At 51.5% G+C, this 13,772-nt stretch overlaps 1 protein-coding gene across 1 annotated transcript in view; it reads right to left on the bottom strand.

Annotated features, from left to right (window-relative positions):
* The window catches only part of LOC134935903 (uncharacterized), a 37,530-nt gene extending 24,149 nt beyond the window's left edge, over positions 1-13,381 (bottom strand). Inside the window, exon 1 of the mRNA XM_063930755.1 lies at positions 13,275-13,381. Within this exon, the coding sequence (XP_063786825.1) occupies positions 13,275-13,377 (103 nt within the window). The 5' untranslated portion in view covers positions 13,378-13,381. The remainder of the gene's footprint in view (positions 1-13,274) is intronic.
* Positions 13,382-13,772: the final 391 nt, after the last annotated feature.

Raw genomic sequence — 13,772 nt, 5'->3', positions numbered from 1 at the left:
CTCCCTCACTACCCCACTCTCCTTCCCTGATACCCTCTCATTCTCCCCTCTCGCTCTCCCTCACTCCCCCTCTCCCTCCATGATACCCTCTCTCTTTCTCCCCTCTCTCTCTCCTTCACTACCACTCTCTCCCTCCCTGATATCCTCTTTCATATTCTCCCCTCTCTCTCTCCCTCACTACCCCTCTCTCCCTCCCTGATATCCTCTCTATCATCCCCCCTCTCTCCCTCATTACAACCTCTCCCTCCCTGATACCCTCTCATTCTCTCCCCTCTCTCTCACTCTATGATACCCTCTCATTCTCCCCTCTCTCTCCCTCACTAACCCTATCTCCCTCCCTGATATCCTCTATCTTATTCTACACTCTGTATCTCATTGCACCTCTCTCCTTCCCTGTTACCCTCTCATTCTCCACTCTCTCTCTCCCTCCCTGATACCCTCTCATTCTCCCATCTCTCTCCCTCACTACTCCTCTTTCCCTCCCTGATAACCTCTCTCTCATTCTCCCCTCTAGCTCTCCCTCACTCCCCCTCTCCCTCCATGATACCCTCTCTCTTTCTCCCCTCTCTCTCTCCTTCACTACCACTCTCTCCCTCCCTGATATCCTCTCTCATCTTATTCTCCTCTCCCTCTCTCTCTCCCTCACTCCTCCTCTCTCCCTCCCTGATACCCTCTCTCTCATTCTCCCCTCTCTCCCTCACTACCCCTCTCTGCCTCCCTGATACCTTCTCTCTAATTATCCCCTCTCTCTCTCTCCCTCACTACCCATCTCTCCCTCCCTGATACCCTCTCTCTCATTCTCCCATATCTCTCTTCTTCAATACCCCTCTCTCCCTTCGTGATAGCTTCTAATTCTCCCCTCTCTCTCTCCCTCCCTGAAAGCCTCTCATTCTACCCTGTCTCCATCACTACCCATCTCTCCATCCTTGATATCCTCTCTCTCATTGTGCCCTCTCTTTCTCTCCCTCACTACCCCTCTACCCCGTCCTGATATCCTCTATCTTATTCTACACTCTGTATCTCATTGCACCTCTCTCCTTCCCTGTTACCCTCTCATTCTCCACTCTCTCTCTCCCTCCCTGATACCCTCTCATTCTCCCATCTCTCTCCCTCACTACCCCACTCTCCTTCCCTGATACCCTCTCATTCTCCCCTCTCGCTCTCCCTCACTCCCCCTCTCCCTCCATGATACCCTCTCTCTTTCTCCCCTCTCTCTCTCCTTCACTACCACTCTCTCCCTCCCTGATATCCTCTTTCATATTCTCCCCTCTCTCTCTCCCTCACTACCCCTCTCTCCCTCCCTGATATCCTCTCTATCATCCCCCCTCTCTCCCTCATTACAACCTCTCCCTCCCTGATACCCTCTCATTCTCTCCCCTCTCTCTCACTCTATGATACCCTCTCATTCTCCCCTCTCTCTCCCTCACTAACCCTATCTCCCTCCCTGATACCCTCTCTCTCATTCTTCCATCTCTCTCTTTCCCTCAATATCCCTATCTCCCTTCCTGATACCGTCTCATTCTCCCCTCTCTGTCTCTCCCTCTCTTATAACCTCTCATTCTACCCTCTCTCTCTCCTTCACTAACCTCTCTCCATCCCTGATACCCTCTCTCTGATTCTCCTCTCTCTCTCTCTCTCTCACTCTCTCCCTCACTCCCAGTCTCTCCCTCCATGATACCATCTCATTCTCCCCTCTCTCTCTCCCTCCCTGATACCCTCTCATTCTCCCCTCTCTCTCTTCCCCACTGATACCCTCTCATTTTCTTCTCTTTCTCTCTCTCTCTCTCTCTCTCTCTCTCTCTCTCTCCCTGATAGCCTCTCATTCCCCCCCCTCTCTCTCTCCCTCACTACCCCTCTATCCCTCCCTGATATCCTATCTCTCATTCTACACTCTCTCATTACACCTTTCTCCTTCCCTGATACCCTCTAATTCTCCCCTCTCTCTCTCCCTCCCTGATAACCTCCAATTCTCCACTCTCTCTCCCTCCATGATACCCTCTATTTTCTCCCCTCTTTCTCCCTCACTCCCCCTCTAACTCCCTGATACCCTCTCACTCATTCTACCCCTCTCTCTCCCTCACAACCCCTCTCTCTCTCCCTGATATCCTCTCTCTCTCCCTCACTACCACTTTCTCCCTACCTGAAACCCTCTCATTCCCCCTCTCTTTCCCTCACTACCCCACTCTCCCTCCCTGATACCCTCTCAAACTCCCCTCTCTCTCTCCCTCCCTGATAGCCTCTCATTTTCCCCTCTCTCTCTCTCTCTCTCTCTCACTCCCCCTCTCCCTCCCTGATACCCTCTCTCATTATCCCCTCTCTTTCTCCTTCACTACCACTCTCTCCCTCCCTGATATCCTCTTTCTCATATTCTCCTCTACCTCACTCCTCCTCTCTCCCTCCCTGATACCCTCTCTCTCTCATTCTCCTCTCTCTCTCTCTCACTCACTGATAGCCTCTAATTATCCCCTCTCCCTCAATACCCCTCTCTCCCTCCCTGTTACCCTCTCTCTCATTCTCCCATATCTCTCTCCCTCAATACCCCTCTCTCCCTTCCTGATAGCCTCTCATTCTCCCCTCTCTCTATCCCTCACTGATAGCCTCTCATTATCCCCTCTCCCTCCCTCACTACCCTTTCTCCCTCCCTGATACCCTCTCTCTCATTTTCCCCTCTCTCTCGGTCACTACCCCTTTCTCCCTTCCTGATACCCTGTCATTCCCCCTCTCTCTCCCTCACTACCCCTCTCTACCTCCCTGATACCATCTCAGTCTCCCCTCTCTCTCTCCCTCCCTGAAAGCCTCTCATTCTACCCTCTCTCCCTCACTACCCATCTCTCCATCCTTGATATCCTCTCTCTCATTCTGCCCTCTCTTTCTCTCCCTCACTACCCCTCTATCCCTTCCTGATATCCTCGATCTTATTCTACACTCTGTATCTCATTGCACCTCTCTCCTTCCCTGTTACCCTCTCATTCTCCACTCTCTCTCTCCCTCCCTGATACCCTCTCATTCTCCCATCTCTCTCCCTCACTACTCCTCTTTCCCTCCCTGATAACCTCTCTCTCATTCTCCCCTCTTGCTTTCCCTCACTCCCCCTCTCCCTCCATGATACCCTCTCTCTTTCTCCCCTCTCTCTCTCCTTCACTACCACTCTCTCCCTCCCTGATATCCTCTCTCATCTTATTCTCCTCTCCCTCTCTCTCTCCCTCACTCCTCCTCTCTCCCTCCCTAATACCCTCTCTCTCATTCTCCCCTCTCTCCCTCACTACCCCTCTCTGCCTCCCTGATACCTTCTCTCTAATTATCCCCTCTCTCTCTCTCCCTCACTATCCCTCTCTCCCTCCCTGATACCCTCTCTCTCATTCTCCCATATCTCTCTTCCTCAATACCCCTCTCTCCCTTCCTGATAGCTTCTAATTCTCCCCTCTCTCTCTCCCTCCCTGAAAGCCTCTCATTCTACCCTCTCTCCATCACTACCCATCTCTCCATCCTTGATATCCTCTCTCTCATTGTGCCCTCTCTTTCTCTCCCTCACTACCCCTCTACCCCGTCCTGATATCCTCTATCTTATTCTACACTCTGTATCTCATTGCACCTCTCTCCTTCCCTGTTACCCTCTAATTCTTCACTCTCTCTCTCCCTCCCTGATACCCTCTCATTCTCCCATCTCTCTCCCTCACTACCCCACTCTCCTTCCCTGATACCCTCTCATTCTCCCCTCTCGCTCTCCCTCACTCCCCCTCTCCCTCCATGATACCCTCTCTCTTTCTCCCCTCTCTCTCTCCTTCACTACCACTCTCTCTCTCCCTGATATCCTCTCTCATATTCTCCCCTCTCTCTCTCCCTCACTACCCCTCTCTCCCTCCCTGATATCCTCTCTATCATCCCCCCTCTCTCTTCCTCATTACAACCTCTTCCTCCCTGATACCCTCTCATTCTCTCCCCTCTCTCTCACTCTATGATACCCTCTCATTCTCCATTCTCTCTCCCTCACTAACCCTATCTCCCTCCCTGATACCCTCTCTCTCATTCTTCCATCTCTCTCTTTCCCTCAATACCCCTATCTCCCTTCCTGATACCGTCTCATTCTCCCCTCTCTGTCTCTCCCTCTCTTATAACCTCTCATTCTACCCTCTCTCTCTCATTCACTAACCTCTCTCCATCCCTGATACCCTCTCTCTGATTCTCCCCTCTCTCTCTCTCTCTCTCTCTCTCTCTCACTCTCTCCCTCACTCCCAGTCTCTCCCTCCATGATACCATCTCATTCTCCCCTCTCTCTCTCCCTCCCTGATACCCTCTCATTCTCCCCTCTCTCTCTTCCCCACTGATACCCTCTCATTTTCTTCTCTTTCTCTCTCTCTCTCTCTCTCTCTCTCTCTCTCTCTCCCTGATAGCCTCTCATTTCCCCCCTCTCTCTCTCCCTCACTACCCCTCTATCCCTCCCTGATATCCTATCTCTCATTCTACACTCTCTCATTACACCTCTCTCCTTCCCTGATACCCTCTAATTCTCCCCTCTCTCTCTCCCTCCCTGATAACCTCCAATTCTCCACTCTCTCTCCCTCCATGATACCCTCTATTTTCTCCCCTCTTTCTCCCTCACTCCCCCTCTAACTCCCTGATACCCTCTCACTCATTCTACCCCTCTCTCTCCCTCACAACCCCTCTCTCTCTCCCTGATATCCTCTCTCTCTCCCTCACTACCACTTTCTCCCTACCTGAAACCCTCTCATTCCCCCTCTCTTTCCCTCACTACCCCACTCTCCCTCCCTGATACCCTCTCAAACTCCCCTCTCTCTCTCCCTCCCTGATAGCCTCTCATTTTCCCCTCTCTCTCTCTCTCTCACTCCCCCTCTCCCTCCCTGATACCCTCTCTCATTATCCCCTCTCTTTCTCCTTCACTACCACTCTCTCCCTCCCTGATATCCTCTTTCTCATATTCTCCTCTACCTCTCTCCCTCACTCCTCCTCTCTCCCTCCCTGATACCCTCTCTCATTCTCCTCTCTCTCTCTCTCTCTCACTCACTGATAGCCTCTAATTATCCCCTCTCCCTCTCCCTCAATACCCCTCTCTCCCTCCCTGTTACCCTCTCTCTCATTCTCCCAAATCTCTCTCCCTCAATACCCCTCTCTCCCTTCCTGATAGCCTCTCATTCTCCCCTCTCTCTCTCCCTCACTGATAGCCTCTCATTATCCCCTTTCCCTCCCTCACTACCCTCTCTCCCTCCCTGATACCCTCTCTCTCATTTTCCCCTCTCTCTCGGTCACTACCCCTTTCTCCCTTCCTGATACCCTGTCATTCCCCCTCTCTCTCCCTCACTACCCCTCTCTACCTCCCTGATACCATCTCAGTCTCCCCTCTCTCTCTCCCTCGCTGATAGCCTCTCATTATCCCCTCTTTCTCCCTTCCTGATACCCTCTCATTCTCTCCTCTCTCTTCCTCACTCCCACTCTCCCTTCCTGATACCCTCTCTCCTTCACTACCCCTCTCTCCCTCCCTGATATCCCCTCTCTCATATTCTCCTCTCCCTCTCTCTACCTCACTCCTCCTCTCTCCCTCCCTGATACCCTCTCTCTCATTCTCCCCTCTCTCCCTCACTACCCCTCTCTGCCTCCCTGATACCTTCTCTCTCATTCTCCCCCCTCTCTCTCTCTCTCTCTCTCTCTCTCTCTCCCTCACTACCCCTCTCTCCCTCCCTGATATCTTCTCATTCTCCCTCCTCTCTCTCTCTCTTTCTCTCTCTCCCTCTCACTCCCCCTTCCTGATACCCTCTCATTCTCCCCTCTCTCTCTCTCCCTCCCTGATACCCTCTCATTCTCCCCTCTCCCTCACTACCCCTCTCTCCCTCCCTGATACCCCTCTCTCCATCCTTGATATCCTCTCTCTCATTCTGCCCTCTCTTTCTCTCCCTCACTACCCCTCTATCCCTTCCTGATATCCTCTATCTTATTCTACACTCTGTATCTCATTGCACCTTTCTCCTTCCCTGTTACCCTCTCATTCTCCACTCTCTCTCTCCCTCCCTGATACCCTCTCATTCTCCCATCTCTCTCCCTTACTACCCCTCTCTCCCTCCCTGATACCCTCTCTCTCATTCTCCCCTCTCGCTCTCCCTCACTCCCCCTCTCCCTCCATGATACCCTCTCTCTTTCTCCCCTCTCTCTCTCCTTCACTACCACTCTCTCCCTCCCTGATATCCTCTCTCATATTCTCCCCTCTCTCTCTCCCTCACTACCCCTCTCTCCCTCCCTAATATCCTCTCTATCATCCCCCCTCTCTCTCTCTCCCTCATTACAACCTCTCCCTCCCTGATACCCTCTCATTCTCACCTCTCTCTCTCACTCCCCATCTCTCCCTTCATGATACCCTCTCATTCTCCCCCTCTCTCTCACTCCCTGATACCCTCTCATTCTCCTCTCTCTCTCCCTCACTACCCCTCTCTCCTTTCCTGATACACTCTCATTCTCCCCTCTCTCTCTCTCCCTCACTAACCCTCTCTCCCTCCCTGATACCCTCTCTCTCATTCTTCCCTCTCTCTCTTTCCCTCAATACCCCTATCTCCCTTCCTGATACCCTCTCATTCTCCCCTCTCTGTCTCACCCTCTCTTATAACCTCTCATTCTACCCTCTCTCTCTCCTTCACTAACCTCTCTCCATCCCTGATACCCTGTCTCTGATTCTCCTCTCTCTCTCTCTCTTTCTCTCTCTCTCTCTCTCTCACTCTCTCCCTCACTCCCAGTCTCTCCCTCCATAATACCATCTCATTCTCCCCTCTCTCTCTCCCTCCCTGATACCCTCTCATTTTCTTCTCTCTCTCTCTCTCTCTCTCTCTCCCTGATAGCCTCTCATTTTCCCCCCTCTCTCTCTCCCTCACTACCCCTCTATGCCTCCCGGATATCCTATCTCTCATTCTACACTCTCTCATTACATCTCTCTCCTTCCCTGATACCCTCTAATTCTCCCCTCTCTCTCTCCCTCCCTGATAGCCTCTCATTCTCCCCTCTCTCTCCCTCACTACCCCTCTCTCCCTCCATGATACCCTCTCTCTCATTATCCCCTCTCTCTCTCCCTCAATACCCCTCTCTCCTTCCCTCCCTGATACTCTCTTAGTCACCCTTCTCACTCTCCCTCCCTGATAGCCTCTCATTCTCCCCTCCCTCCCTCCCTGATATCCTCTCATTCGCCCCTCTCTCTCCCTCACTACACCCCTCTCCCCCCATGATACTCTCTCTCATTGTCCCCTCTCTCTCTCCCTCATTACCCTCTCTCCCTCCCTGATACACTCTCATTCTCCCCTCTCTGTCTCCCTCCCTGATTACCTCCAATTCTCCACTCTCTCTCCCTCCATGATACCCTCTATTTTCTCCCCTCTTTCTCCCTTACTCCCCCTCTAACTCCCTGATACCCTCTCTCTCATTCTACCCCTCTCTCTCACTCACAACCCCTCTCTCTCTCCCTGACATCCTCTCTCTCTCCCTCATTACCCCTCTCTTCCTCCCTGATACCCTCTCATTCTCCTTTCTTTCTCTCCCTCACTCCCCCTTTCTCCCTTCCTGATACACTCTCATTCTCCCCTCTCTCTCCCTCCCTGATACCCTATCATTCTCCCCTCTCTCTCCCTCACTACCTCTCTCTCCATCCCTGATAACCTCTCATTCTCCCCTCACTTTCTCCCTCTCTTATAGCCTCTCATTCTCCCCCTCCCTCACTACCCTCTCTCCCTACCTGATACCCTCTCTCTCATTCTCCCCTCTCTCTCTTCCTCACTAGCACTTTCTCCCTACCTGAAACCCTCTCATTCCCCCTCTCTCTCCCTCACTACCCCTGATACCCTCTCTCTCCCTGATACCCTTTCAATCCCCCCTCTCTCTCTCTCTCTCTCTCTCTCTCTCCCTCCCTGATAGCCTCTCATTCTCCCCTCTCTATCTCTCTCTCACTACCACTCTCTCCCTCCCTGATATCCTCTCTCTCATATTCTCCTCTCCCTCTCTCTCCCTCACTCCTCCTCTCTCCCTCCCTGATACCCTCTCTCTCATTCTCCTCTCTCTCTCTCTCTCTCTCTCTCTCACTCCCTGATAGCCTGTAATTATCCCCTCTCCCTCTCCCTCAATACCCTCTCTCCCTCCCTGTTACCCTCTCTCTCATTCTCCCCTCTCTCTCTCCCTCACTGATAACCTCTCATTATCCCCTCTTCCTCCCTCAAAACCTTCTCTCCCTCCCTGATACCCTCTCTCTCATTTTCCCCTCTCTCTCTCCGTCACTTCCCCTTTCTCCCTTCCTGATACCCTGTCATTCCCCCTCTCTCTCCCTCACTACCCCTCTCTACCTCCCTGTTACCCTCTCAGTCTCCCCTCTCTCTCTCCCTCCCTGATAGCCTCTCATTATCCCTTCTCTCTCCCTTCCTGATACCCTCTCATTCTCCCCTCTCTCTTCCTCACTCCAACTCTCCCTCCCTGATACCCTCTCTCCTTCACTACCCCTCTCTCCCTCCCTGATATCCTCTCTCTCATATTCTCCTCTCCCTCTCTCTCTCCCTCACTCCTCCTCTCACCCTCCCTGATACCCTCTCTCTCATTCTCCCCTCTTTCCCTCACTAACCCTCTCTGCCTCCCTGATACCTTCTCTCTCATTCTCCCCTCTCTCTCTCCCTCACTACCCCTCTCTCCCTCCCTGATACCCTCTCATTCTCCCTCCTCTCTCTCTCTCTCTCCCTCTCACTCCCCCTTCCTTATACCCTCTCATTCTCCCCTCTCCCTCACTACCCCTCTCTCCCTCCCTGATACCCTCTCATTATCCCCTCTCTCTCTCCCTCACTGATAGCCTCTAATTATCCCCTCACTCTCTCTCTCCCTCACTCCCCCTCTCTCCCTTCCTGATAGCCTCTAATTCTCCCCTATCTCCCTCACTACCCTCTCTCCATCCTTGATATCCTCTCTCTCATTCTGCCCTCTCTTTCTCTCCCTCACTATCCCTCTATCCCTTCCTGATATCCTCTATCTTATTCTACACTCTGTATCTCATTGCACCTCTCTCCTTCCCTATTACCCTCTCATTCTCCACTCTCTCTCTCCCTCCCTGATACCCTCTCATTCTCCCATATCTCTTCCTCACTATTCCTCTCTCCCTCCCTGATAACCTCTCATTCTCCCCTCTCTACCTCCCGACCTGATAGCCTCTCATTCTCAATCTCTCTCCCTCACTACCCTTCTCTCCCTTCCTTATACCCTCTCTCTCATTCTCCCCTCTCTCTCTCCCTCAATACCCCTTTCTCCCTCTCTGATACTCTCTCATTCTCCCTCCCTGATAACCTCTCATTCTCCCCTCTCTCTCTCTCTCTCCCTGATACCCTCTCATTCTCCCCTCTCTCTCCCTCCCTCACTCCCCCTCTCCCTCCATGATACCCTCTCTCTTTCTCCCCTCTCTCTCTCCTTCACTACCACTCTCTCCCTCCCTGATATCCTCTCTCATATTCTCCCCTCTCTCTCTTCCTCAATACCCCCCTCTCCCTCCCTGATATCCTCTCTATCATCCCCCCTCTCTCTCTCCCTCATTACAACCTCTCCCTCCCTGATACCCTCTCATTCTCCCCTCTCTCTCTCTCACTCCCCATCTCTCCCTTCCTGATACTCTCTCATTCTCCCCCCTCTCTCTCACTCCCTGATACCCTGTCATTCTCCCCTCTCTCTCCCTCACTACCCCTCTCTCCCTCCCTGATACCCTCTCATTCTCCCCTCTCTCTCTCCCTCACTAACCCTCTCTCCCTCCCTGATACCCTCTCTCTCATTCTTCCCTCTCTCTCTTTCCCTCAATACCCCTATCTCCCTTCCTGATACCCTCTCATTCTCCCCTCTCTGTCTATCCCTCTCTTATAACCTCTCATTCTACCCTCTCTCTCTCCTTCACTAACCTCTCTCCATCCCTGATACCCTCTCTCTGATTGTCCTCTCTCTCTCTCCCTCACTCCCACTCTCTCCCTCCATGATACCGTCTCATTCTCCCCTCTCTCTCTCCCTCCCTGATACCCTCTCATTCTCCCCTCTCTCTCTTCCTCCCTGATACCCTCTCATTTTCTTCTCTCTCTCTCTCTCTCTCTCTCCCTGATAGCCTCTCATTTCCCCCCCTCTCTCTCTCCCTCACTACCCCTCTATCCCTCCCTGATATCCTATCTCTCATTCTACACTCTCTCATTACACCTCTCTCCTTCCCTGATACCCTCAAATTCTCCCCTCTCTTTCTCCCTCCCTGATAGCCTCTCATTCTCCCCTCTCTCTCCCTCACTACCCCTCTCTCCCTCCATGATATCCTCTCTCTCATTATCCCCTCTGTCTCTCCCTCAATACCCCTCTCTCCTTCCCTCCCTGATACTCTCTTATTCACCCCTCTCACTCTCCCTCCCTGATAGCCTCTCATTCTCCCCTCCCTCCCTGATATCCTCTCATTCGCCCCTCTCTCTCCCTCACTACCCCCCTCTCCCCCATGATTCCCTCTCTCATTGTCCCCTCTCTCTCTCTCCCTCACTACCCCTCTCTCCCTCCCTGATACCCTCTCATTCTCCCCTCTCTCTCTCCCTCAAAACCCCTCTCGCTATTCCTGATACCCTCTTATTCTCCCCTCTCTCTCTTTCTCTCTCTCTATCTCCCTCCCTGATAGCCTCTTATTCTACCCTGTCTGTCTCTCCCTCACAAGCCCTCTATCCATCCCTGATATCCTCTCTCTCTTTCTACACTCTACCTCTCTCTTTCTCTCTCTCTCTCTCTCATTTCCCCTCTCTCTTCCTGATACCCTCTCATTCTCCCCTCTCTCTCTCCCTCCCTGATAGCCTCTCATTCTATCCCCTCTCTCTCTCTCTCTCTCTCTCTCTCTCTCTCACTAACCTCTCTCCATCCTTGATATCCTCTCTCTTATTCTTCCCTCTCTCTCTCCCTTACAAGCCCCCTATCCATCCCTGATATCCTCTCTTTCTTTCTACACTCTCCCTCTCTCTCTCCCTCACTTCTCCTCTCACCCTCCCTGATACCCTCTCTCTGATTTTACCCTCTCTCTCTTCCTTCCTGATACCCTCTTATTCTCCTCTCTCTCTCTACCTCCCTAATACCCGATCATCCTCCCCTCTCTCCCTCACTCCCCCTCTCACCCTTCCTGATACCCTCTCTCTGATTCTCCCCCTCTCTCTCTCTCCCTCACTCCCACTCTTTCCCTCCATGATACCGTCTCATTCTCCCCTCTCTCTCTCCCTCCCTGATACCCTCTCATTCTCCCCTCTCTCTCTCTTCATCTTTGATACCCTCTCATTCTCCCCCCTCTCTCTCTCTTTCTCCCTCCCTGATTCCCTCTCATTCTCCCCCTCTCTCTCCCTCACTACCCTTCTCTCCCTCCCTAATATCCTCTCTCTCATTCTCCCCTCTCTCTCTCTCCCTCATTACCCCTCACTCCCTCCATGATACCCTCTCATTCTCCCCTCTCTCTTTCCCTCACTCACCCTCTCACCCTCCCTGATACCCTCTCTCTAATTTTTCCCTCTCTCTCTCCCTCACTCCCCCTCTCTCCCTTCCTTATAACCTCTCATTCTCCCCTCTCTCCCTCCCTGATACCCTTTCTCTCATTCTTCCCTCTCTCTCATTCTCCCCTCTCTCTCATTCTCCCCTCTTTCCCTCCCTGATACCCTCTCTTGTTCTCCCATCTCTCTCCCTCACTTACCCTCTCTCCATCCCTGATACCCTCTCCCTCATTCTCCCCTCTCTCTCTCCCTCACTCCACCTCTCTCCATTCCTGGTACCCTCTCTCATTCTCCCCTCTCTCACTCCCTCCCTCCCCCTGTCTCCCTCCCTTATACCCTCTCTCTCATTCTCCCCTCTCTCTCTCCCTGATACCCTCTCTCTCATTCTCCCCTCTCTCTCTCCCTGATACTCTCTCTCTCTCTCATTCTCTCCTCTCTCTCATTGTCCCCTCTCTACCTCCCTGATACCCTCTCTCTCATTCTCCCCTCTGTCTCTCCCTCACTCCCCCTCTCTCCCTCCCTTATACCCTCTTTGTTTCTCTCTCCTGCTCAAGGTTATTATAGTGACAGTGGCATGGAGTGATGTGTGGGTGGATGATGAAGGGGACCGGGAACTGCTGCTCAAACCAGCCTAGGAGAAACAGCAACGCAAGGTGAGCGCACATCTGCCCCATCCTGCACCACTCTGTGTGACACCTCGTAGTAACACACCCATTATATAGACCTACAGTCTAACTCTATATCACTCTGCTGCATACACCTGGCCCATCAGTGTGTGTGTATGTATATATATATATATATTTATATGTGTGTGTGTGTGTGTGTGTGTGTGTGTATGTGTGTGTATAAATATATATATATATTCAATTGAATTAGAAAGTGTGTCCAAACTTTTATATATATATATATATATATATATATATACACTGCCCCTTCCCCACCCACAGTGCCTCTGGAACCCCTCCCCGATCCGCGACAGCTCCGCACCTGCCCCTCCCCCACCTGCAGCACCCCCACCCCTCCCCCACCTGCAATGCCTTCATACTCCCTCTCCCATCCAAAGCCCCCATTTCCCCGCAAACTCCGCGTCGCAAGGGGCTACGCCCCCTTTACCATCGGACGCCCTTTTGTCGTGCAATATTTACCACTAACAAAACTAGGAATGCAGGTAATACTCCATATAATACAAATATTGGATTCCAGAAAGGCAAGCAGGGGTTAAGGGGGCGTAGCCCCTTGCAACGGTGTGAAGAGCGCCCGTAGGGCCTTATGATTCACCTAGTAATATACAATAGCTCTGAGGAGCGGGACTGTGCAGACTGGTATTAGTATTCACTATCCCCCCTTTTTTCTTATGTCTGTTTTATGTATGAATTAAAATTTTAAGTTACACATCTGTATGTGACTATTGTTACTTAGATTTTATTGTTTACTGGGATAATAAACATATTATATTTTCATCCTTTTGCGCTCATCTCTCCCATGTAGATTTACTCATTTAGATCTCGGTCTGGGTTGCAGCCGCCCGAAATCTGAAAGAGCAGCAGCTGCAGATAATCAGCCCCATTTAGAGGCGCCTAGTTTTTGTTTTGTGTATAAATAACATGGGAAGAAGTTTTTACAACACCTACTGTACGTAATAATTAGGCTTTTACCTTTAACCAGTGGTTGAAAATAGAACCGTGAGAAGATTCCGTCACCTTACAGGGAGTAACGACCATAGTCTTCCTCTAACATACATGCAGGCTGAGGTATATAAAGTACAGGACAAGAACTTACCATTCAGAAACAGGAAGAGAACCAGGAAGGTGGTCACGCAAGGTCTAGAGCACTTGGACATCCCTCTGATGTTGAGAAACCATCCTATAACCCAGTGATGCATGCACTTAGTATATAAGGGGATCTGATGTTTTAATATTAGTTGCCAACTTAGTTAATGAATGTCTAAGTTCACCGGATCTCATATTTACCAGACCTTTCTCATGTTTACTTTGTGTTTTAAAATCGACTGTTTTGTAATATCCAGACTCTGGGGTCTGATTCTGAGTCCTGCGCAATCTGCTAGCAATGACAGTGTTCACGCAGCTGAGAGTTTGCAACTGCACATGCATGAAAAAATCTGTCGTCCCCCCATAGCATAGAGTATACCCACAAAAGTGCTGTTGCATTCAGGTCTAGAGGCCGACACAAACACCTGGCCCATCTAGGAGTAGCACTGCAGTGTCAGACAGGATGGCACTTCAAAAAATTGTCCCCAAACAGCACATGATCTAAAGA

This window comes from Pseudophryne corroboree, chromosome 6 (genome assembly GCF_028390025.1).
Source record: "Pseudophryne corroboree isolate aPseCor3 chromosome 6, aPseCor3.hap2, whole genome shotgun sequence".
Taxonomy (NCBI): Eukaryota; Metazoa; Chordata; class Amphibia; order Anura; family Myobatrachidae; genus Pseudophryne; species Pseudophryne corroboree.
Note: the sequence above shows the minus strand (reverse complement) of the source record. Positions and strands in the feature narration are given on the sequence as shown.